The 25,664-nt window shown below is 34.6% G+C and overlaps 1 protein-coding gene across 1 annotated transcript in view; it reads right to left on the bottom strand.

The window, feature by feature from the left end:
• LOC134538681 (heterogeneous nuclear ribonucleoprotein U-like protein 1) overlaps nt 1-25,438 on the bottom strand; it is an 82,607-nt gene extending 57,169 nt beyond the window's left edge. The window contains exons 1-10 of the mRNA XM_063380100.1: nt 25,156-25,438; nt 21,845-22,119; nt 20,500-20,654; nt 19,259-19,323; nt 17,002-17,144; nt 15,172-15,268; nt 14,071-14,183; nt 12,848-13,108; nt 11,609-11,731; nt 10,343-10,471 (exon numbers count right to left, since the gene is read on the bottom strand). Coding sequence (XP_063236170.1) covers nt 10,343-10,471; nt 11,609-11,731; nt 12,848-13,108; nt 14,071-14,183; nt 15,172-15,268; nt 17,002-17,144; nt 19,259-19,323; nt 20,500-20,654; nt 21,845-22,119; nt 25,156-25,297 — 1,503 coding nt within the window. The 5' untranslated portion in view covers nt 25,298-25,438. The remainder of the gene's footprint in view (nt 1-10,342; nt 10,472-11,608; nt 11,732-12,847; nt 13,109-14,070; nt 14,184-15,171; nt 15,269-17,001; nt 17,145-19,258; nt 19,324-20,499; nt 20,655-21,844; nt 22,120-25,155) is intronic.
• Nucleotides 25,439-25,664: the final 226 nt, after the last annotated feature.

Below are 25,664 nucleotides of genomic sequence, written 5' to 3'. Positions count from 1 at the left end.
AAAAGTGGGTTTCTCCCATGGGCAACTATATGTTGGTACTATATCACAAGTTGAAACTCCAGAAAAACAAGATACTTTGCTACCAGAACATAAAACGACAGTTAACATTGTGTTATTTTGTAATAAAAATAAACATTAACAGACCTTTTGTTGTGGAAGGTTATAGGGGAATATGTAGATCTAATATAATCTGAAATTAACGCAGGTCTCTGCTAGTATGTAGTAAAGAAATTCTACTGTATTATCAGGTAATAAAATTATGAGCTCTTCAATTTACTTTAAAATTAAATAAAATGGTGCAATAACATTTTTATTTTGATAGGCCTAAATGCAATTCAAGTAAGCAATCTTATTTGTGATAAATATTGTGACCAAGAAAACTATGAAATAATGCAAATGAACTGATTTAAAAAGGGTTTTACCATATGAGGAGCTTTGAGGCCTAACACATTTGAAGTAAAACATGTATACAAAACACATGCCTGTTTTTTTATTAACATATTATTACTAAATAAAATCTCATTGTATTCCAAACTATTAAATACTCTCTTGCAAGGTGTGATTTTAGCTGTCACATCATGACAGTTCATTAATTTTCACATCAATCATTCTTACATCCACATTCCTAGAGTATCATTTCAACCAGAAAATCGGTACTTCATAAAATACAATGGTCCTACTAACCAAACAATATTTGCTCCTAAAAGTAAAATACACATCTGATGAATCATAATCACCTATATGATTCTTAAACCATAACTATTTGCAAAAAAAAAAAATTTAAAAAAATAAAAATAATTAAATCTATTTAATTGGCAACAAAAATACACCATAAAGGATAAAAATTTGATTGCACTAATAACTGCCTAATTGTACATAGTTACAGCTACTCTAGTCATTTGCAGTCTCAGAACCTTTGCTATGGTAAAGCCTTTGAAAATTATAAGAGAATGATCTTACAAAGTGTTTAAATTTGTGTTCATTCCAAGTCCACTCCATTTACAAAACAAAAATGTAATGAAGCAATTTAATAAGGAATTCATTTTCAAAGTTTTCCCAAGAAAATAATTCCATTACATAATACTTACCAACAAATGTCTATTATCAGAAAAATCTAAACAAGTATATTAAGGGAATTTTTTTTTTACATTGTGTTTCAAAATATATTTTAAAAATAAACACTAGCTAAACACCTTAAAAATCTTACGTAGTTTGAGAAATAATGAGAATCTGAAATTTATCGAAGTTTCAGAGATTTAGCTTTATTGAGTGCAATAGGAGCATTCAAATACTCACATTTTTAGTCAATTGCTACTAAAAATTTTTAAGCTTGCATAGAATAATTTTTAACTAAAGAAAGGTAAAGTTAGAAAAAATTCCTACTGAAACCATTTTACTTCAAACATGATGGCAATTTGTAAAACTGTACTCTACTTTCTACCTAACTCAACAGGTACACAAGCAAGAATTGCTATATATACACACATTTATATATATAAATGTACTTGTGATTATACTGCATTCTTCCAATCATATCTAATAAAAACATCTTTGAAAATCCCTTTAAATCTTTTTCTCCTCGACATGAAAGAAAGAAAAAAAACATAAAAGTTAAGAGTGCATTAGGTATGCTTGGCCATGAAAGATGACACATTATAGTTGTAAATTATTTATTAGTATAAAGTACAGTATTTACTGTTGAGGTGTTCAAATTCGAATGCAAATTTATTACCTATATAACTGACCAATATAGCTGGTAATACATATGTATCTGTGAAATCCTGTAACTGATTCAGTAATTTATCAGTCTCTGCAAGCTCAGGCATCTAGAAATAAACGTGTGCACAACTATAATTTTTTATTAAATGCTTGTCTCGACTAAAAGATTTATCCAAGCAAATGATTGCCTAATCATTTAGCCAATAAATTTGTATTCATTCGCAAAATGATGTGAAAGATGTCAAAAGCTGTCCAATTCATGTACGCTAGCCGGCAGCAAAATGAGCCAAGCAGACAAGCTGGCTGGCTGGCTAGTAGACACACATGAAGACGTTTCTAGTAAATAACTGATACAAAATGTTTCCAAGTTGCTTTGAATTTACATTCAGTAATAAAATGACTGTGTTCACTTCACATTATGGGTGGCATCTATACATATTAGCATAACAATCTAACATTTTTGCCGTTAAGTGCTGCCCGTAATATGTGCCACACTAAAATTTTGTCGTCTTCTGTAGAATTTTATAGATAGACGCGAAGTCTTTGTGTATCCTTTAGATCATTGGTTCAGCTACATGGTCCTCTGGTCTGCTTGCTGACCTACTTTATTACTAAAGGATGAATTGGGCTGAGGAGGAGGGGGGTTGGTACTCACTCACTCCTCTTCACCTACTTACAGTCCCTCCTATTCCCATAACTAGTACATGGGACCAAGGAGATTTGGAGGGGAAGCTCTCAGGTGCTAAAAACCCAGCATGAAGTTTTACACCCTTCCCCTCCCCCCATTCTATTAAATTTTACTTTTCTACCCGCCCCTACCCCAGGGGAGCATCGGTGACAAGCTACTCTTTGTAAGTTATTTCATAAGAACCAACACACATATTACTGTCAGCCAGAAATTTGCGTAGGGCTGGAGAAATACAGTAGAACCCGTTTATAGTGAACCCGCCTATAATGAATTCCCGTTTATTGTGAATTTCCGTCTCGGTCCCGGCAAAATGATGTGAGGTTATGTATTAATTTATTGGATATAGCGCACAACTTTTGTCAATGTTGATACGTTTTCCCGTGTACCACGAACAAATTTTGCCGACATAATGCACATTTATTTCAAATATTTTCATATAATTACAAGTATTTTCACAAAACGTCTATTCTGGATCACATTAACGTTTTTCTCCGCAATATGCTACTCGATTGTCCACTGTTCATATTATAAACAAGTCGTAATCGAGTGGCCTCGGTAGGCTACGTGTAGCCAGAAATGGTGCTCAGTTTGGTGAAAATAAAAAATAGTTTTCCCTGCATAGTTAAAGAATGGGCGAACGCGTGTACATTTAATAAGTTATCAAAATTAAACATAAATTACCGCCACACAAATACGTATGTACATTATAGCAACAAATTCAAAAATTTCCGTCTCATTTTTATCGTTCTCGTTTCGGACATTTTGATCGAGTAAGGTTCGTAAGACTACCACTAGATAGAACTCTGTGGACTAATTTTTTCCATAGAAAGTAAGAAATTTTCGTTACAGCTTTAGCAACTGCGATACTAAATGATACGTAGTGATCTTTGATGCGCCAGACTCGTTATTTTTCGTTTATTTACTTTTGACGGTAAAAAGAATTTCGTGTTATTAAGCTGCAAATGTGCTTCAATAAGAAATACGTACATAAAAATGGGTGAAAAACGCGTTAAAAAACGTAAGGCATTATCTGTGCGAGATAAACTGGACATTGTTAAAAAGGTAGACTCCAACCCCACTGTCCCGCATGTGTTAATATCAAAGGAACTGGGAATTGCAACATCCACATTAAATACAATATTAAACAAGCTGAACAATCTTCTTTCTCAAGCAGCGAATACGTCACAGAGTATTAAACGCCTGAAAAAATGAAAATACGCCGATGTCGAAGAACCATTAATAGAAAGTTTGTACATGTGTAGTGTATTAAAAATATCTGCATTTGCTCATAAAACTGTTGCTTTGAGTATTTTCATTCGTTCTTTTCTTGGCTTAGGCCTATGTGTAGTTAAGATTATGCTTTTGAGTATGTATTGCCAATATAAAAGTTTTCCCAGATATAAAGTTTCCCCTCTATAGTGAACATATAAACTACTCCCTTCAGATTCATTATAACAGGGTTCTACTGTATGAAAGTCTTACTTAAAAACAAGTATTCTTTCGTTGGCATGCTTCTCATAGAACTTAAATGACCGTGAAGTTTTCATGGATTGCTGTTGAAGTTAAAAGAATGGGAAAATGTATGTGAATGAAACAATTTATATCAACTTGTAGGCTTCTGAAAATATTTTTTAATTAATATCAAATTATTAATGAAAATAGAAATTATTCGAATTGAATTTAATCATGGAGTTTAACTTTTATTTTCACACCTCATGAAGTCCAAGAAAAATTAATGTCATAATAGAATGGTATAAAATGCAAGGGAAAAAAACTGGCCGAATATTTTCTTAAACCAGAAAAATTATAAGTTTGAAAATTGTTTTGTCTGTCAAACTAATCATTTAGATAAACAAAAATATTTTTTTAAAATAATTATTAAACTTTTATGTTTCAAAAAAACAAATCTCGATTTCTTAATTAATAAACTTGGCTTCATACATATCACACTTATTTCAGTTAAATTTTTTGTGAATTTAGTCCCATTTGGTTTTTCTATTGCTAATAAATAGAGCCACGATTATATGGTAATGCGCGATAAAACGAAATAACACAGAAAACCGCTTAAAAACACGAAATAAAACGAAATTGTGCGAAATCCGCGATATGTCACGAAAGTTCGTCTATCCTGATTATTTACGTTTTTTTTTTCCATTCTGTAAGGACAATTCACATCATCAGCACAATCAAATATTTCTTACAGTAACTAGCAGCCATATATATTATATGCGACGGTGATTCATTATAGATTTTAAAATGAAGTCTCGGAATTAACGTAATATTTTCTTTAAACGGTAATCTTGTGTACCATAATAATTTAAGATGTTGATAACTATGATACAATGGCCGCCGTTCACTTTCTGTAAATACCAAAATAACAAACGTCCAAAATATGTTTTTCTACGATTACGTTTTTAATCATTAAAATATTACATACTAAACCGCATTGCTTTTACTGTTTATTTAAAATAAAGTACGTAGGCTACGAAAATAAAATTAACCCTGCTTAACGTAACGATTGTAAATAATAAATAGTACATGTTTATGTCGGTATTAATTTTCACGTACGTATGTTGGTATTCGGTATGCGTTTGTATTCTCATCTATTCTCCATTGTTTTGATCTTTCCAGCACGGCAAGTTTTTGCATATTGAGAGGTTAAATTCTTCCTATATGATTAAAAATTTTTTGATAATGCCTAAAACGAAGGTTTCTGCCAGTGACCGATCGAAAGAATTTTCCAGCGAAGGATTTTATATCAGTGATAAAATTTTAATGTGCAAATTCTGTAACTGCAGACTAGACTACGAGAGACGCGATACGCTTGTGAAACATGTCGCGAGTGAGAAACATAAGCGTTTGAGGCAAAACTCATTTGTTAAACGACATCCTTGTCTAAGAGTCTTTAATGCCATTAATTTGCTGCTCATCCCAAGAAATGTGAGTAGGGTTAGCATAGAAGATGCAAACCTACAGAAGTCTGCATAACTTGCCTTCTGTTTCCCATCTTCCCATTGATACATTCATACATGGCTATGTTGCTTTCAAAAAAATAATTGAGGATGAACTTTCATTGCCAGAAACAAGCCAAATTGATGTTGCAAAGGTACTTTGCTCCCTTAAAGGGGACTACAGTGAATTTGCTCAAGCCAGTTTAAGGGCAATCTGGTTCCCAACATCAAATGTTGATGCAGAACGTTCATTTTCCAGGTACTCACTGGTAGTTAGTGACAGAAGACGTCTCACTCCAGAAAATGCGGAAAATATAACTATGATAGCATTTCAATAAAACCGTCTTAATAGTAACTTTGGAAGTGCTAAATTGTGTAATTTTGTAGTGTATGTGATTGTAATTAAGTCGTAAAATTTTTAGTAGTTATTTAAATGTTTGAATTTATGAATTTGCAAATGAACTTAACTATCTATGAATTTGCAAATGAACTTAATTGTAATTAGATCATGAGGTTTTAGTGTTTATTAATATTTGTTTTAATAAATTTGCATGTCGTACAGAAAAGCAAGAAAATTTTGCCGTGGGTATTTTGAGCAAAAAAATAAAACCATATAACACCGAAATCTTTATTTCTTTACACCGAAATTTGTCTTAAAATAACACCACAAAATCTTGACTGTACTAATAAATGATTACAAAAAATAATTGGATTTTAAATGTCAAATTTAATATTAAATTATTCATGAATATTGAATATTTCTCAATACTCATAAAGTTATATTTTATGCACTTTTCAAAAAATTGATCAATTCTAGGCGATGCAGAATATAAATTATTTGCCAAGTAATTGAGACGAAAGAGGCCCTAAATGACCACCTTTACAAAAAAAGTTTTTTTATAAGAAAGAATTACAGTGAAACCTCTATTTACCAAATCTCAAGGGACCAAAATTTGTTGTGTTTGTTGTAAAGGGGTTTGTTAAATGGAGGTTTCGCACGATATATTTCTTGTCATCATAAAGCTTCACATAAATGGCTAGAACTGTCTTTCTGACTGTTTAATACTACAGTCAAACCTCTCTGAAACGACCCCTCACGGTTCCCAGGAATAGGGTCGGAATAGATGTTTTCCGAAATTTTCAGTTGATTTCAACCCCCCCCCCCCCCCAACCCCTTTTCCCAAACCGCTACTCGCTAAGAAACCAGCCATACAATGGCAGGATGCTGTCACTCACAATGCTAGACGGCTGTGCTTTAAACCTTCATGACAAGTCCGTCGCCCTACAGGCCACCTCTAAAGAAAATATGTCAATAGACAGTTTATTTTTACTGGTTAGATTACATGTACGATTTCTTGCTTGCCGTAGTTAAATACACTAGAACCCCGATGTCACGAACCCCGGATTTAACGAAGCAGTGATTTTACGAATACATTCTCGAGAACCGTCAAAAAATTGGACATTTTGACCAAAATGTGAAAATCAGAAGAAAAAAAATTTAAAACAAAACAAAATGAAAGATTATTAAAATCTGTTAACTTTAACACACAGCGTATTTTTTGTGTCGGCTTTAATATTTCCAATAATGTTCATGTGAGAATAACAAAAAAATAATGGGACATTTCCTTTAAAAATACGGCAGCAGTAGCTTGTGCAACGTAAGTGGGAGCGCGGGAATATCGTCTAGACAGGCTGGCGGCAGCACAGGCGGCGGATGCATGACGTCATACGGCTTACCTCTCCTTCCCTTGTCTAGACTTCAAGGTTCATCCCTCCCAGGCATACAAACCATCATGTCTCTCTCCCCCTCCTACTTCAACGTCCTTTGGCATGTGAAACTGTCAACATCCTTCCTCACCTTCACCAAACTGTGTGCGACTAAAGCCAGGTTTGTATAGTCCAGTTCTGGTAAAATGAAAAATTTTTAAGGGCCCCCGCGACAGCCATTTACCGTTAATTGTTTTGATACAAATTGTTTGTTAGTTACACAACATTATTTCTGAAGGAAAATCACTGAAACTTCAAAATTTATTTAATGGAAAAATTTAGCAGGGCCGTAAAAGTATTCATTTTTGCCGCAAATGAACTATACTCGCCCTTCCTGCCGAACAACATTCTCGGCGCGTGACGCATGGCAACTACAGTCGTGTGCCGCGCACAGCCACGAAAAACCTACGCAATTTCCAAACTATACTATATATCCGACTGGAGTCTGTTTACGAAAAGCATTTAAGAATTTGTTAATGGTTCTTTTGAGATAAAATGGCTAAAAGACATGTTTTCGAAGTTTTAGGTGTAAAAAACCCGTTACAAATTTCTTGAAAGTATCATAGGGAAATGCATTACACCTTTATCTTTATTTTTCCGCCATATAATGTTATGGTCACCGCTCAAATTTCACTGTTATCTGACGGGAACGAGATGACTGCGCGCCAGTTCAGAAGCCTTGCACTTAGAGGTTTTACCGCGCTAGAACTACCATTGAGCGTCGCTCTTATCATCCCGCTTCACTAACACACACACTGACCAGACGGCGCCCTAAAGCTGATTAGAGGAAGCATGTAGAAATGCAAGGCAGGAAATTTTTCCAGCTTATCAACCAGGACCCGGGCAAGTCTTGACTATTAAGCTTTTCACATTAAAATATAAGAGACTTGTATTGTGTAATTTCGGTGTTATTTAGCGGTTTTTCTTAAAAATCGCTTTTTTCGCATTTTCCATATAAATTCGCGGAAAATTTCGCGATTTCGCGATTCACCATATAATCGTGGCCCTAGTTATTGCTCGCGCGAGAGGAGAACGTGGAATGTTAGAAGAAAGATAAATGCGGGGTAGACAGACGGCAGCCAGTGTGTTTCCTGCGCGGGGAATAAGTGGCGTAGCCTTTTTTTTTATGCTGGGTGAAGCGACCTTTTTCTATCAACCCACGGGAAAAATTAATTGCTTGAGCTGTCAAAATAAACATCGCTGCGGCAGTTAAAACAAGTCGAGGCGGGCGTGCATCCAGTCGGTCGCTGTGTATTGTCAACCGATAGTAATCAAAATCAAGAGAAATCCAGCAGGTAGCTTTGCCTTAACTGCGTACCACACTAGACACTCGCAATAAGCTAAACGTAAACACGTTGCCACAAAAACCTTTATCTGCACCCTGCCGACAAAGGGACGTGGAATGGGGGTTGTTAAGCGCTGACAGCGGTCGACAGGAAGCACTCGGCAAGAGAAACGCAGCAACACGTTACTCACCACAAGAAACTTATTTTCTGTCTGTTTATCTTCGGATTTTCGGCAATTTTTTCACGGTTCCTCGAAATCGGGTTGTAATAGAGAGGTGGTCGCAATAAATGGGGTCGCAACAAAAAGGTTTTACTGTATATGAGGAATTAAACATGAAAAAGTACATAGAGTACACTTGTTTAATGGCCAACCATTTGATGCTTGGAAATTATCAATTCCCATTCCCAGTGCTTCCTGGCGTGCCTTTACTTGTAAAATCGGCCTAGAGACGTTGATGTTAGATGCCCTAGCCTCCATTAGCCAGTCAAAAAGTATCTTGTCCAAATCATCATTTTTACATACTTTCACACGTTTTCGATTTGTTCCCACCAGAGAAGCGTTGTTTTCGATCTGTTCCCGGTTGGATAATATGGTCGAAAGTGTAGACGCCGGGATGTCGAAACGTTTAGCTAGATCACTTTTTTTTCCACCTTCATCAACTACATTTAAAATTTCTAATTTTATTTTAACGTCAATCTGTCACCGCTTTTTAGGATTAGAATTCATTTTACAGTGTTACCGTGTTGATTTCCGTAACTACGCGTGGAAATAAATAAACAACAGTGAAAACTGAAAAAACAAAAATTGTACTACACCATAGATAAAAATATTTGTGTGTGCGCATCTTTAACCATAGAAACGCGAAATATACTAGTTCGTCTTGCCAGAGCGATGGTACGAGAGGTTTCCGCCACTAGCGCTAAATGTACCCACCATTTTGAACAGTGTGGCATGTATACACGACGTGTGTTATCCATGATGCTTTGTTTATTTATTGTCTTCCGCGATGGTGAGTATTATTTTACGGATATAAGCACGTATTTTTTAAGCAGTGAATGCAAAAAAATTAGTGGATGTCTAGTAGATGTTTATTTTTGAGTGTTTTTCAATAGCGGCAATTCGTTGTAAAGGGAATTTCACTATTTCGGAACAAATAAAATTCGGTAGAGGTTAAAACAGCATTAATCTTATGGCGGTTCGGCAGGACCAAAATTTTATTTCGTTGCATGGGGTTTTTCGTTAAAAGAATATTCGTTAATGGAGGTTTTTCTGTATATACAGGCATTCTGCAATCTGCAGCACTATATGCAAGGCACATTATTTGAAAGCAGTTACCGGAAAGATAGACATATAATGTATTTTCAAACAAATACATATGCTCTAGTTTTGCATCATGACACTGCAACAGCTTTTGGGTCTGACAAATGGTAGGCAGTTGCGAAGAAACATGCCAGGCAACGGATAAGGAAATAAGAAGGCAACTTTCTGTACATAATTTGGTGCAATGTAGGTTTCAAACTACGAACCAGAAGACTGTGATATTACTATGGTAATTGCTAATTTAGCCTATCTTTCGATAAATTAATTCACGTTACTACATTTGCATCAGTACAGATAATAATGCCATTGTTTTACAAATACTTAAGTCTATTTAATAGTTTATCCATAAACAGATGATATATCCTTATTCCTCAAAAATTTAAACAAATAAATTGGGGAACCACATATTCTCTTTCTCTTAAAATAAAACTTTCAAAGGCTTAACCATCAACTAAATTAAATGTTATTGCTAGCAACGCTATAATATACCGTAAGTTTTAAGCGCTGTAGTAGTACTATGAACAGAATATTCCATAAAAGTGAGAGGAAAGCCATTCTAAAAACGTTCAACATTACCAATGTAATGTACGTCACTATAACAAATATTTACCTGATCCAAGATATAGTTTCTCCGACGACGACCAGCAATCTCTAAAAGCTTGTTCAAACACTTCATGCACTTATCAATCAGGACGTCCCAACGACCGGCATAATTCCTCTTCCTAGGCAGACCCATCACCTAGGAAAAAAAAAAAAGGCGAGTGAATCTTCTAGTACCTGTCAGTGACTTATAACATCTAACCTCGGTTTCATGTGTTCTCAATTCCTCATGTTGCAAAGACACTTATAATATTAAACTTCAGCCTCAAACACAAAATTAAATGTAGAATTCTTTAAAATAATGCAGAGCGTTATAAGATTGTGCAAATAGTGTTTTCTCCAATTACATCTCGGAACGCAATTCCCAGACATCCTGTAGCAACCATGTACAAACTGTAACTACCCACAGAAGTGTTGCACCTTCGTATGGGTCACACCCTTAATTTTGGGCCAAAATATCTAATATTTTCACGGCAAGGGTGCCCTCGTATTTGAGTCACCCCATATAACTGCCACCGGTAGAATACAAGTCTTTATGGTCCGTGTCTCATGCCACGTAAGAAACGGCACTGATGTCCTTTGTCTTTCCCCTCTCCATCCTTTATGGCCCTTACTCCCCCCCCCCCTTCAACCTAGCACTATCTAAAAAAAAAAAAAAAAAAGAATGCTATTATAATAGCCACGTTTTCTTTCCCCGTCTTCCCCAAGAGAGAAAAGACAACAGGCTTTTTCTTGTCAATTTTTTGTCAGTTTCTTCAATGATAACAGCAGTTTTTCCATGAATGAAATGTTGTAGTAGAAAGCGTAGGAAACCTCATGCAAGAACAATGTTCGGACACAGTTGCGTCACAAAAACCTGTCCAGATAGACTTGATAATTGTGTACAGTGCCTGTTCACGAAGACGAGGGAGGAAGAACCTTAAACACTGCTGCGTGGCAAATTTAACATTTTTAATTACTACCTTCTGCTTGAAAATGTAAAAATAAGTTTTTACTATGGACTTTTCATTATTTTCTCATCGATAGTCATAATTCCCACTATAGTTTATGATGATTTCAAATAAGTCATAATGTTTTGCTTTCGGGCTTATAAATAAGCTTGTGTGTGTTGAAAATGAAGAAGTCAATAATAATTTACATTAGATGATAGTAAGAAAAATACAAAAACATTTTTGGCACCATAAAAAAACTGCTTCTTTTCTGTTTTTTTTTCTCCCCTACACGAACAACCAATAAGTACTTACAGTAATTCCATAAATGTATTTGTAAGGCATACCTTCATTTTGTCAATCAAGTTATTTGATCCAAGGATGTTGTACATCTTGTCCAGGTGTTTTGAGTAAAATTCATTGGCCCACGTTGTCTTCCCACATGCAGGTAGACCGCACATCATCAACATCTGGGAAAAACAAATGAAATTGCCTGTTACCGAAACTGACCGCAAAATACAAACTACACAACTGGACAGACAGTATATTTGAAGGAAGATGGCAGCTGCCATTTCCATCCAGATATTTTCAAATGCTATGAGTATTAAAATTATATGAACCCAGCAAGTATCGAAGGGAATCAATATTAATTTTTTTTAATCAAAATACATAGTTTTAATTTTTTATTAAATAAATAAATAAATTACAATGTCGAAGTGTTTTGAAATTTATAATGATCATTAGATACCAAATAAAAAAATAACACAATATGACTGATTTTTTTATACTACCAATTGGATCTGGTGACAATTTTGTCAACAAATCTGCCAAGTTGAATGCATTCTCTCACACAATGAACAGGGGTGCATGCTAATGACATTTTATACCTATCATTTCAACAGCAAAAACACGATAAGCCAACAAAAAAAACAAACATTTCCTTGTATTCAGCATAATAAATAAAACTTTCTTTACTACTTAAACTTTACCATACTAATAGAGCATAAAAATATTTACAGAGATTTTTTCCTGAAGATGTGTCAATTAAAAAAAATCTTTTTTTTTTAAATTTTAAAACATATTTTGATGCAGAAATTTAATAAATCCAACTGTACACGTAGTTTCCAGACAAGTGTTCAGCGAATTCGTAATTTTGCCACAGTGATTAAAAATTACTTTTCCAGCCACGTGCTCAATACCATTTTTTCTGTATTTCCAATGTTTTCAGTCACAAACAATACTAAACAACGGGGCTTTTTTGTATTTAAAAGTATTAAAACACAATGTTAAAGTAAACCGCCAATTACCAACCCACTTGAAGCAACACACTTCAAGACGATTGCAAAAAAAAATATATATATTATATTTCTAGCACCAAACATCGTTCTCGTGAAAGCCATCAAAATTCTTGTACACTACAACGGACACATATTTCTAGCACCAAACATCGTTCTCATGGAAGCCATCCAAATTCTTGCACACTACAACGAAATTTTAGTTTAAAATGATGCCAGAATTAAAATACCCTCGTGTGCCACGAGAAAGCCGCATGCACTCAGGGCGCGATGGGAGAGAAGCGTGGGTACCTCGCAGTCCTGTCGCCGCTCGGGACGGGGCGGTCCCGCGACGCGCCGGTCCAGGGACACCTCCCCGGCGAACATGTACCCCGGCAGGGGCGGGCACCACGGCTCCTTGCCGCCAAAGTTGCACTCGAACTTCACGTTCTTCGTCAGCACGTGCGGGAAGAGCGCTTTCCCGTCTAGCTGTGCCTTGGGCACCTGGTACGCCACGCCCATCGGCTTCCCGTTCACCGTGTAGGACATCACCGCCGAGCTGCCGTCACAATCCTGGGGCGAAAACATAAAAATTGGTTGTCTGTAAAGTCGGTTTACGGACGATAGTTTAACGTGACGTCATAACAAAACATTGATGAAATGATTGAAAAGTCAAATCGATGGTTGTTCCAATCGAGTGGAAGAGAGATGCCACGCATGCGTACAATGAGCAAACAGGACACATCCGTAGTGGGACATCCGTAGTGGGACACTTTTTCGTGCGTGCAGCCGGCGTTCATCGATTTATTAGACGTTGTCACGTCAAAAAAAGACGTCAAGCCTGTTGGAAACTAAAACTGCAGATACTAGAAAATTGCTTTGTCGGACTAAGAGCAAATGTCTCGTGGTGCAGATATAATATAACCACACTATAATTATTAAGGGTGTTCACACAAATCTTCTCTAATACAATTTCCTTGACTTCTCCTGATGAAAATTTCAGATATCCTTGACTAATTTAATAAAAAATAATAATAATAATAATATTTGCTTATTTTTCAATGTTCTGAAAGAAAGAAATATAATCTATAAGAAAACCAGTAAGAAAACTAATAACACAGTAAGAATTAAATTGATAATTTTGCACAAAAAATAAACAGAATTTATGATTTCATTAAGTCACTTTTTTTTAGTATTTCAATATACAAATTTAAGAAACACAAATTTAATGATATTTTCCCCTCAAATTACAATCACTGTGGAATTTCCTAGACTTTCTAAGATTTCAAGTGACTTTTCTCAGCCATGGCAGGATGTGTGCACCCAGTTATTACAATAATTATTAAAAATTTACCAGCTTAGTTGACTCACTTTCAATGGAAGAAAAATTCTGAGACAAAAAAACTTGTAGCATATAGAACTTAAATAGAGTAGCAACTTAAAATATGCAAGGTTATGACTTATCCGGAAAAGAAATTGGACAACAAAGCAGTAAATACACAGCACAATTCAACAGAAAATCACAAGAGACTCACCAGAAACGCTCCCACAACGTCGCCTTCCGTAAAAGGTACGCCGTAATCTTTGAACTTGCAGTCCGTAGAAGCTTTGCCAGTCCCACCATAACCATACGACCACGGTTCTTCACCTGAAAGCACGTACTTACTAATGACTGGGGATAATGATACAAACCGATCCAACTACCGATACATTTATTTCTGTAACAGATTCAATAACCAATCAAAAACTGATAAAATACATCTTTATAAAAAATAACAGTGAAAGTATCCAGAAAAATGATATTTGTAAGTAATAAGTCAGTATCTTAATAACACTTTCTATTGAAAGACCTTTTGGCAAATGACAAGTGTACTTTTTTTTACAGCATCAAATTTGTGCATAGCACAATACACATTCTGCTTTCAACTAATTATCAAACACAAAATTCAAGTATAGTCTTAAACTGTAGAAAAATTTGTAGCAAAAGATGCCTACGGCACTATAATCAGGAGAAAAGATGGGCGACACCTGAATGGATAAAATTGTACTTTTTTCCCTGTGTATCAGTTTTTTAAGTACAGTTGGAAATGATAACACTGCAAATAATAATTTTTAAAAAAACCCTGCCAATACTGATACTAAAAGTATTACCATGGTACATTACCACTAGTTACTGGTAAGACATTCAAAAGCTTATCTCTAATTCTTCCAGGTTTCCACTACTTTCTAACAAAATAAGAGTGACCTACTAACAAAACACAACTGATATAAGAAAAGTTAGCTGTAAAGTAAGTAATATCTACATAAAATTTTTGTTAGTTAATCAAATAGAGAAATACTTTACTTTGTCTCAAGTCATGGGTGTACAAGCAAGCCTTAGTCTCCATAAGCATTTACACAAAAACACAATATTATTTGTCAATATTGCTACAGCCATACATGAGCAAGAATTAAGAGAAAATGTATTGTTTCACGACAGCAAAATTGAACTGCAATGTAAACGAGTACCTAAAAAAAACTACTTTCCAAATTGCAAGAACATTGAACACTTTATGGGCCGAACTAAATAACACACCTTGGCTGAAAAATTCACAAACGCTGAGTAAAAAAAAAAAAATGTTTGTGCACATGCTTACCCAACTGCATGGATGTGCCGATCACAGACCAACCGACCCTCACAACGTGCGGGTTTGGTTCGTCTTCCAAATGTGACACATCACAGTTCTCCAATATCTGAAATAGTGATATCACGATTACTTTGGAATCGTATGAAATTCCTTTAACCACATTAAAAAATGTGATTACTTTTACCCAAAACTGCTGAAACTTACAAGTGGGACAGAGGTTGTTGCTGCATTATAATTGTAATGTAGTGTCGCTCCAAGAATGTGAGTTAATAGCAATGGGAACAGTTTAGTTGAAAAACTACGTGCTCGGCCTGTACTGCATTACTTACGCCAATTTGGACAGCGCTTGTTGACTGCTTCCTGAACCTCAGCATGCAGTGAAAGATGAGATATGATACAAATTTGGAAAGTGGGAAGAGAAACAGGGATGAGGGAGGAATAGGGTGGTAGGGAGGGAGGGAGGGAGAGAGGGAGGGAGGGAGGGAGGGAGGGAGGGAGGGAGGGAGGAATAGGGAGGGAGGAAGAGGGAAAGGCGAAGAGAGGAAGAGAGAGGGGGAGAGGTGGGATAGGGAGGGAGAAAGAGATGAGGGGGTGGAAGGTGGAGGGGTAGGGAGGAGGCAGAGAGAGAAAGCGCTGCTAACAAAGTTTGTCAAAAGGACTTAACACCATTTACTGTCATATTCTTTGCTTTCTGAATGATGGCTTTTGAAGAGAAGCAGCAGAAACATTTTTCCAAACAGCATCTTACTGTTTCAGAAAAAGGTAGTGTAAATTACTCTACTGACGAAAGTGGCACCATAAAAGCTCTCTTAAATCACTACATAGTATAAAACAAAGTCGCTTCCCGCTGTCTGTCTGTCCCTATGTATGCATAGATGTTTAAAACCACGCAACAGATTTTCATGATTTTTTTTTTAATAGATAGAGTGATTCAAGAGGAAGGTTTATATGTATAATACATGCATAATATAGTAGAGAAACAATGATAATTTTAGAGGTTTCTAAAGTGATGCAAATAAACACTTTTTTTGCACTTACATTGCAAACGCTGTGCTTAATATTCGGAATCAGATTCATATCTCAAATATTGCTAGTGATTCAAATCAGATTCAAACTGAACTGAAAATCAAGGATTCGCACATCCCTAGTAAATACTAAGGATGGAAGAGTCTGTAAATTTATGACTAATTAATTAAAATTGTTTGGTGTGCTTCTATACACTGTTTCTTAATCAAACGTACTTTCCATGCAATATTTTTTTTTTGTTTTTATGAAAAACTTAACCTCAGCAAAAATGATTTTCTCACATGAAAATTGTACCCCTGTTTTTCAAACTTGATTTTAGCATAAAATGTGCTACAACCATGCGATAAATCACGGTAGTGGTTTAAAAAATCAAAGAATGAAGGATGATTATTTCCCCCAAATGTACATTTTTAAATGTAACCAGACTTTATGAAATTTTTAAATAATGTTGAGTAAGTCCTTAAAATACAAAAATTTTGATTTCATATTAAATTCTCAGTTTGATGAGTTTATTTTATGATTTTGACTCTCATTTGTTACTTTAAACATTAAGCTTACTTAGCTCTTGATTTATTTACTGAGAAATATTTAAATTTTCAATTTAAAAACAATGTGTGTGTATACACAGGGCAGTACTATTTTATAATGTGAACACCTACCAGATTGGTGAGGTTTAAAACTACATTTTGACATAAATAACACAACAACAAGGGACATTTATTTCACATTGCATAATAATTTTACACATCAAATAAACTTGGTTCGTGCAAATTCAAGTGTCACTAGAGAGAGAACTTATATTATTAATGTTACCTTAACTTCATAGAAAACCTTTCCCTCCGTGAAACCGTAGGTCGCTCTTGCGCCGGCCCACATGTAGCCAAATCCTTGCTCATGCATCGGGACAGCAACACAGAAGTCACCCTTCTCGATCGTGAGATTCAAGTCGGAGTCATCTAGGGAAATAAACAAAAATTAAAATACACTTGTTGAACAAATAGCTTCCAAATTAATCAACAGAATTTTTAACTCTGCTAATTAAATCTTTAAAAAAACAAACTATTCAATAATAGACAAAGATGTACTAATGCAGACACAAAAATAATAGCAAACTAGTAAATAAAGTAGTGGTGCACCGATGCGGATACCGATGAATCGTAATCGGCGATTATCTTAAGGATTACTTTGCCGATTATCTACGTCCCGGCGTAATTAAGTAGGTTTTTACAGTGTAATATTTTGTTACACATTTTAGGACGAAATACGGTAATATTTGTATATATTACAAAATTCATCTAACTCCGTCAGATCTTGATTACAGATATTTCGTTAAGTTTAATAAATCTCATTGCCTCGAACAATAAAAAATACATTTTTCCTACACGTTTATTTTCGTTTCGTCTTTTGTTCTGTCTTTTGTTTAGTGGCCTTGTACATTACCTATAGCCAGAGACGTAAAATAGAAGGCACGCAATCAAAATACCACAAGCAGTTGCAGTGGATTCTATGACAATCAATCTTTTCGAGTCGTAGTAGCGGTTCAAAATCACTGTCCCAATACCTTCGAGTTTATCACTGCATTTAACCAACTCGTTATGGGCGTCTTTGGTAACATTATCCGTTGTATTATTTGTATGTGACGTGAAAAGTGAAAAAGTATTTATAATTTTATATATTCAGTCAACATTCATAAAATCACATGTGCTAGAATTGGTTTTGAGTCATTTTTATATAATTATAGTGAGATGGTGAGGAGGGAGAAAAAAAGTGAAGTGTGGAAACAAATTTCTATAAACTCAAGTGAACAAAATAAAGCAACATGTTTACATTGTTAAACGGTAATTTCTCGTGGTGGTGGACTGACCAATCAGCAGGGATATACTACTATTAACCTATGGAATCACATCAAGCAAATGCATCCTGATAAATTTGCGGAGAAGTGTGCTAATGTAACCACAGATGATTGTGATACAGATGGGGTTCCAAGAAAAGTAATGAAATTGGCTCAAACAAAAATAACAGACATCATGGAAAAGAAAATACTGTATGATGTGAATGACACAAGAGCATTAGAACTGACACAGTTTATAGCTGAAATGATTTGTGAAGATAGGTATGCAACCTTATGTGATTGTCAATAATGCTAGTTTTCCGCAACAAAAACTTACCCATTGTAAATTACAATTATTAGACTGTAGTTCAAGTTGTTTACAATAACAAATATAAAAAGAAGCAATTTAATTTACACTTTGCAATGACTTTTAATAGTGTATTTTATATATTTTTATACTGTTATTATAACTGTATTCTCAATTTTACCTAATATTGTTATTAAATTCACATGGAAATAAAAATTTTTGTGTGTATTATTACACTTAAACTTGTTTGTTATAATCGGTAACTGAATCGGTATCTGCCGATTATTGTTCTCATAATCTGTAATTGAATCGGTAATCAGTAAAGTCATATCGGTGCACCACTAAAATAAAGTATAAAACGTCTATCCCCTAACTCCTAATTAAACAGCCCCAATTTTAGCAGTACTGGCTCAAAACTTAACAGTAATTTCTTAGGGTACAGGCTCATTTAAAAATTCTAAAAATTGTGTTTTTTAGTACTTGTCCCGAAAATTTTCACATATAATTTTAAATTTAGCTAACCTAATCAACTGTTCAAAACAGTAAACTATACATACTTCAAATATTACCATACTATTTAACAGAATCATCAAATAGATAAGGAGAACCTAAAAATATTATATTCAGAATTTTATTTATATCTTTTTGGAAATTTACCTACTCTAGAAGATTACCACCTAAACTTAACAAGAGTGTTTATTTTTGACATGAAGAGATTACGTTACTTTCATAACAAGGAAACAGCAGTATAGAGCCAATCAGTAACGCAAACATACAAACTTGCATAAAAAAAATTATGCAGATACTAGCGCCATCACGAATAGTGGGAAGAACATGAAGCATGTCAAAAAAAAATTGTTAGGGGCAAGGGCCCAACACACAAATTTAACACTGTTATGTACTTAGGTTCATCAAATTTATTGTGTACTTACACCAAGAAAGGATAACGGCTTTCTCATCATAGACGGGTTCCTCGTCTCCATGATGCCCCTGGTATCTGCAAAAAGACAATCCCTTAGAAATTTTGTTCTGAAAACGTGCCCAAGTAAGGACTAACATGGCCGCCTAAGAATCCAGCTTCTTGTCCAAGGAGAAAAAAACTGCACTCTTGATGCCATCAACAACCAATCACAGAGCAGCTACAATTATGTCAAAACAGACCTTAATGCTTTGTAAAGTCGTCCACAAGGCACATCATGTGATTATTTTCCCACGCACAAAATACATCTATCTCTAAGCCCTTAAGAGGCCACTCCAGTGTTTCAGGGGTACTACGCAACCCACGTTAACCTCATAAGTTTCAATGCTATTTTCATTTTGCTTATAACTAATTAACTAATATAGATTTCAAAATGATGCTTGCTTGATATGTAGGACAACGATGCTCTTATCAAAGCCCCTTTCTTCAAAAACGTGCATAAATTATGGTTTTATACTAATCTTTACTAATATGCATAAGTGTATTGTCTAGGTTTGAACCATAATTTATGCACGTCTTTGAAGAAAGGGGCTTTGATAAGAGCATCGTTGTCCTACATATCAAGCAAGCATCATTTCAAAATCTATATTAGTTAATAAGTTATAAGCAAAATGAAAATAGCATTTAAACTTATGAGGTTAACACGAGTTGCGTAGTACCCCTGAAACACTGGAGTGGCTGGCAAAACTATTGCATTTCTGCCTTTAAATAAAGAACCACGGCAAAAAATAAAAAGTAAAACCACGTAAGCACATAAAAACCTAAAAGAGTTATCAAAATTAGGTAGAAATAAGTGACCTTTTCACCATGAAGCAAGCAAACCACCAGAAATAAAAAAAATAAAACAAAATATAGACATTTACAGGCAAAGTAACCCTTTAATTTCAATACCCCTTCAGCAAATAACACAAAAAAATATTTTTTTTTGCTGATAAACACAACTACTTTACTTTCCCAACTTATTTCTAGTAAACCACTACTTTAAACATCTACCAAAATAATATAAACATGGATTATTATAATAATATATTTGCAAACTGACATCACCACAGCAATTGTCCCCAGTATTAAGGAATTATGTACATCCTGGCAGTATTTCCCACCTCAAAGGCACGATTGCACAACTTAAAACCGTTACTGCTAAGTTTAATCAAAACTTCCAAGCAATTATAACAAGATGATATTTTAACTCACCTTTTGTCCGGGGGAGGAGAGTGTGAACGCTTCTCACCTCGTCGTTCATTGTTTGTCTGCGGTTCAGTTTTGACCTCTGTCTTTATTCCCTGCGTGGTTTCATCTTTAATCTTGTGTTCATTTTTCACATCTGACTGCTCCGTCTTAACTTGATCCTGCAACAGAGACCCAACGAGCTACTTCGGGGCGACTGTGACATAACGTGCACTTATGCTAGTTCAAACGGCCTTGGAACAATAAAACACTGCCTTTAAAAAAATGTACAAAATAACATATTTTATCAGTTGGTCAGATTATTCGCCTTTCCACCAAGATGGTTTGGGCTCAATTTCAAAAGGTGCAAAAACACAACATTTTCAAAAGGAAAATGTTGCAGACTTGTAGCGAACCAGTTAACTTCAATGTTCATTTTATCCATAATTAGGGTTCCTACACTCTTACTCAAGACAATTTCCCTTATTGAACCAAATATTATTCCCCATCTCATCAATAAATCTTGCAAGATACCATAAATATATTTAAGCTAAAAATACTTAACAAAACACATGCCAACCATACATAACATGTCAAAATGATCATTAAATCTTTTCCCACACAATACACTGTTATTATTTCCATCAACCAATGCTGCTATTCTGCAATATTAAACCACTATAGTTAATAAAATTTTGAAATATCACATTATTGATTGTGACTGTTGAAGGTGCTTCAAATCATTTAATCAATAAAGTTTATTCACCGATTGTTTATGTTCATTTTATTAATGATAAAAAAAGTAGCGTTCCATGAATTTGTGTTAAAATACACACTAGGAGTAAGACACACAGTAAAAAAAAATTACTAATCCAGTTTGGTAACCAAAATTTTAACCATATCCCTGGAAAGGAAAATAAAAAAAGGCAAAAACCTTTTCATCCAAAAATACTCTACAATGTTCAATAATTGCAATAATTTAAACAAAAAAGTAATAATTTTACAATACATAACTATAAGAATCATTTTGTTCAAATTATCTGCTGAGTATATAATTTTGTAACCAAAAACCATACATTTCATTCCAGGAAAAAATTTTCATAACTCTCTTCAACATACCAATACAAAAATTGGGTCTCAAGTTAGTAAAAATTGCTACATTTCTACCAAATTCTCTCAAGTTTGTTTTTATTTGCTCTTAACAACATAGGTGACACGTTCTGAAAGCATCAACCAACTGGAAAAAAATTCTTCAAGAAAACCACCTGCAGCAAGTAAAAAAAAAAAATTCTTCAAGAAAACCACCTGCAGCAAGTAAAAACATATCTCACAATCCCGTTATTTTTTTTCCCCCAAAGATAAAATCACGTACCTGTAATGGCTCCTTTTCTTCTTTAATAGCCACCGGCTGTTTTTCTCGTCCCTCTTCCTTGTCACAGTAATCCGACTTGTCTGGATCCTCCTTGATCTGTACATTTCCACTTTCAGGGACAGGCTCGGAGACGGATTCTGGTTCCTCAGATTCCTCTACTTTCTGACGCTTGTCTCTGTGGGAAAGTGAGGCATCCTCTTCTGCACCACCTTCTGCCCTGTTCTCCTGGAAACTATCCTCGGTGGATGTTTCCATTATACTGGTTTCTTCGATAGCTGGATGAACAAAAAAGAAATATGTGGAATTAGTTATCTCTCAATGAATAAATGTTTGTAAGTACATATGTTAATTTTTATATTACACTCATCAAGCACAGTTGCCACCGATTTAAAATTTAAAAATCCCTCACATTTCCTACATACTACAGATTTTAGCCTGACAAATTTTTAAGATTGCACTATAAGAATACATAATATCAGTTTCAGGTTAACCCCCCCCCCCCCTCCCCCAAGTCTACTTGCCCATGAAAATGGAAGAGAGAGCTCCGACAACACTAAGTGCCATGTTCAGGGGCCCTAAAAACCAACTAGAATTTTGTAACAGGTACAGAGTATGTGTGCATTAATATGCATGCCTAGCACTATCAGAAAAAATATCAGGGTAAATATGTAGAGTCGCGGTATATGCGGAAAAAAAATGCTAAAAACACGAAAATACTTTTATTCTATGCTCTTTCACTTCCTTAACCGGCGGAGATAAGAAATTCCAAATACTTTACGAGAAATCAAACTTTTTTATTTTCATCACAATACCTGTGTTATTCATGCGGCAATCACCATTGTTTCTTGTTTACGAGTATCTATTATGTTTCTTATTGGACAATTTTGTCACGTGACAGTTCCGTGATTGGCCAGTATTCAAATGAACCAGTACGTGATTATGTATTTATTTATTTATTCATGCTCCGTCAGAGGTATCGCGACGTAGGTGAACGACTACATCATTTCCTTCTAATGGCAAAGGAAATGCACCGCCTCCAACTTAGGTGAGTTTTTAACGTTTCTAATTTTAAAGTCTTATTTTTTTATTTGGATATTGTTGCGAAAATAATAAGTTACAAAAAAAATTTTACGTGAGTTGTTAATGTTCATCATTTGTCCGGGTTTGTTAGGTCAGGTCAGTTACATTATAAATACTTTAAAACTAAAGAACCATTGAAATTAAATCAAATTATTTTTAATGTACACTTAGTTTGAAAGTATTCATAATGTAACTGACCTGACCTAATCGACCATTTTAGTTCCTACTGTTCATCCTTTGTCCCGGTTTGTTTGGTCAGGTCAGTTACAATATAAATATTTTAAAACTAAACAGCCATTAAAATTAATTCACATTATTTATGTCCGCTTAGTTTGAAACTATTAATAATGTAACTGACCTGACCTAATCAACCATGTTATTGATTACGCATTCACGAACACACGGCAAAATAACAAAAATGGCAGCGGTCAAATGGTTTTACAGGTGTTGTATTGCAAAATTAAAAATTCGATATCTCCTAAAGTATTTGGAATTTTTCACCTCCGCCAGTTGATTTGAAAAGAGGAAGTGAAAGAGCATAGAATAAAAGTATTTTTGGATTTTTAGCATTTTTTTCGCATATACCGTTACTCTACAAATTTACCAATATCAGCTCAGGTTGACCACACTACTGAATGTGGTTGCAAAACTGATATTCAAAAATTCCTGACCAAAAACGAAATTCACCGACATCGCTGACACTCATGAAATTTCCTGGTTTTCCAGTCAAGTGGCAACCCTGTTAAGATAGAACTCACTGTGATGCAAACAAGGACTTGAGAGGAGGAAATCTGTTGTGACTTGTAGTAATGAACCATTCAACCCATTGCCTTTGGAATGTGAGCCAAGTGTTGATATGTAGAACTTCATGCAATTTCAACCAATTTTGATGTAGTGTAAACAATAAAACAATACGTAAATATGTGTCCCCCCATATCAATAACTACTGTATCAGTTCATAGGTTGTCTTTGATTTAAGTAATAAGACTCGCACTTAGTTTGAAAAAGTTCTATTAAAACATTAACTACCTAGCAAGAACTCTGCAAGTAAATACTGTATTTGTGTAGTGGTCAGGCCACAATAAAGTGGGACATAGTTGCATGTTTTAATACTTAATCAGGATAAAATAAAAACTGATGTTTCAGGCTTTTAACTTATTGTAGACAAATTGCATTAAGGGCTTAACAAAACCGTTGGTTTAATCCACATGCTCAATTTTCAAAATCTTAAGATTACATGACCCAACCAGAAATTAAAATATTCTTCCGTGACAATTTCAAGGCATTATTTAAAAGAAAATACCAATACTTATCAATGTATGAAATGTTAAGTTCACATTATCTAAAAGGGGAGCGAGAACCTTTTTTAATTGAAAAAATCTAAATTTCCAATTTATTTATAAAAAAAAAAAAAAAAAAAAACTATATTTCCTGCTGTTTAAAATAATGTATAAGACTTTGAAATTTTGAAACATATTTCTAGACCATAAATGTAATTGAATCATTGTGATGTTTCCATTTTTTGAGATACTGAAGGCCTGGAACCTTACAATTTTTTTTATGTTTAAAAAGTTGAAATAAAAAAAACATACGGGTATGTACATAAACAATGTCGTCAGCGATTACATGAAAACATAGGAATTGTAATGAAAGCTGTAAACTGTTACGTGCTTTTTTCACAAACCAGTAGGAATTAAGAAACCTTCCTTGCAGGGTTAATTAAGGAATATCTCTGGTATATGGAAAACATAATTCTTATTTAACAATTAATTGCGTCAGCAGTGTCAAAGTACATGCATTTTAATGTAAGATATAAACTTTTAATTTTTTCACAAACTATTAGGAATTACGAAACCATCACTTGGTGTGTAAAAACCATATTTTCAGATTTTTTTTCTTTCCGTTATAAAAAGCCGCGACGTCCGATAATTACCTATATTTACCCTAAACACCTGAAAGGATATTTAATGAAAAACGAATTTTGTGCAAAACAAGCGTGTTAAATGTTCCCCGCCTAAACAGAAGAATATGGGGATGGCAATGTCAGCGCCGCCATGACGTCATAAATATTATGGTATCGCGATGTATACAAGTCCTAGCCTTTCAAGGCACAACATCTGAAATGTGAACCGTACAAAAACACACTGCAGCTAGCGCACAACACGTGGTTGACGCGCATCAAATATGCTTGTCACTAAAACACTTAATTCAAATAAAAAATTATACTTTACCTGACCCAGTTTCCTTTTCTAAAGCTTCTCTTAATCTATCAACAAGAGCAGCTTTGTTTCCTTTCGTATCCAAACCTCTTGAAGATAATTCTGCTCGTAACTCCACAACTTTCAGTTTAGCCGGATCCATGGTATCACCCATTATACGGACTCCTAAGATAAAATAGATACCGTATATTTGTAAATATAAATATCCAGATTTATATAAAACAAAAGGAATTTCACGCCACTAAATTCACACAACAGACGCCATCAAACACTCGGCTTCACTTCCAAGTTCCAACAAAAGCAAGACCAAAGAGGCTTTGCTATTGGTAAACCGATATTATTCAACACGTTTCCGACCAATTACAAAAACGAATAGTAAGTTCATGATGCACAATTTAATTGGCCAAAGGAAAGCGCTAAAACTCTTGTATTTACAAACAAATATATTTAAAATTTCTTATAATATATGCACGAAATAAAAATATTTTTGTGAGCAATAATAATTTAATTAAATAGAAAGG

Source organism: Bacillus rossius, chromosome 14 (assembly GCF_032445375.1).
Source record: "Bacillus rossius redtenbacheri isolate Brsri chromosome 14, Brsri_v3, whole genome shotgun sequence".
Lineage (NCBI taxonomy): Eukaryota > Metazoa > Arthropoda > Insecta > Phasmatodea > Bacillidae > Bacillus > Bacillus rossius.
This window is presented reverse-complemented; position numbering and strand designations above follow the sequence as displayed.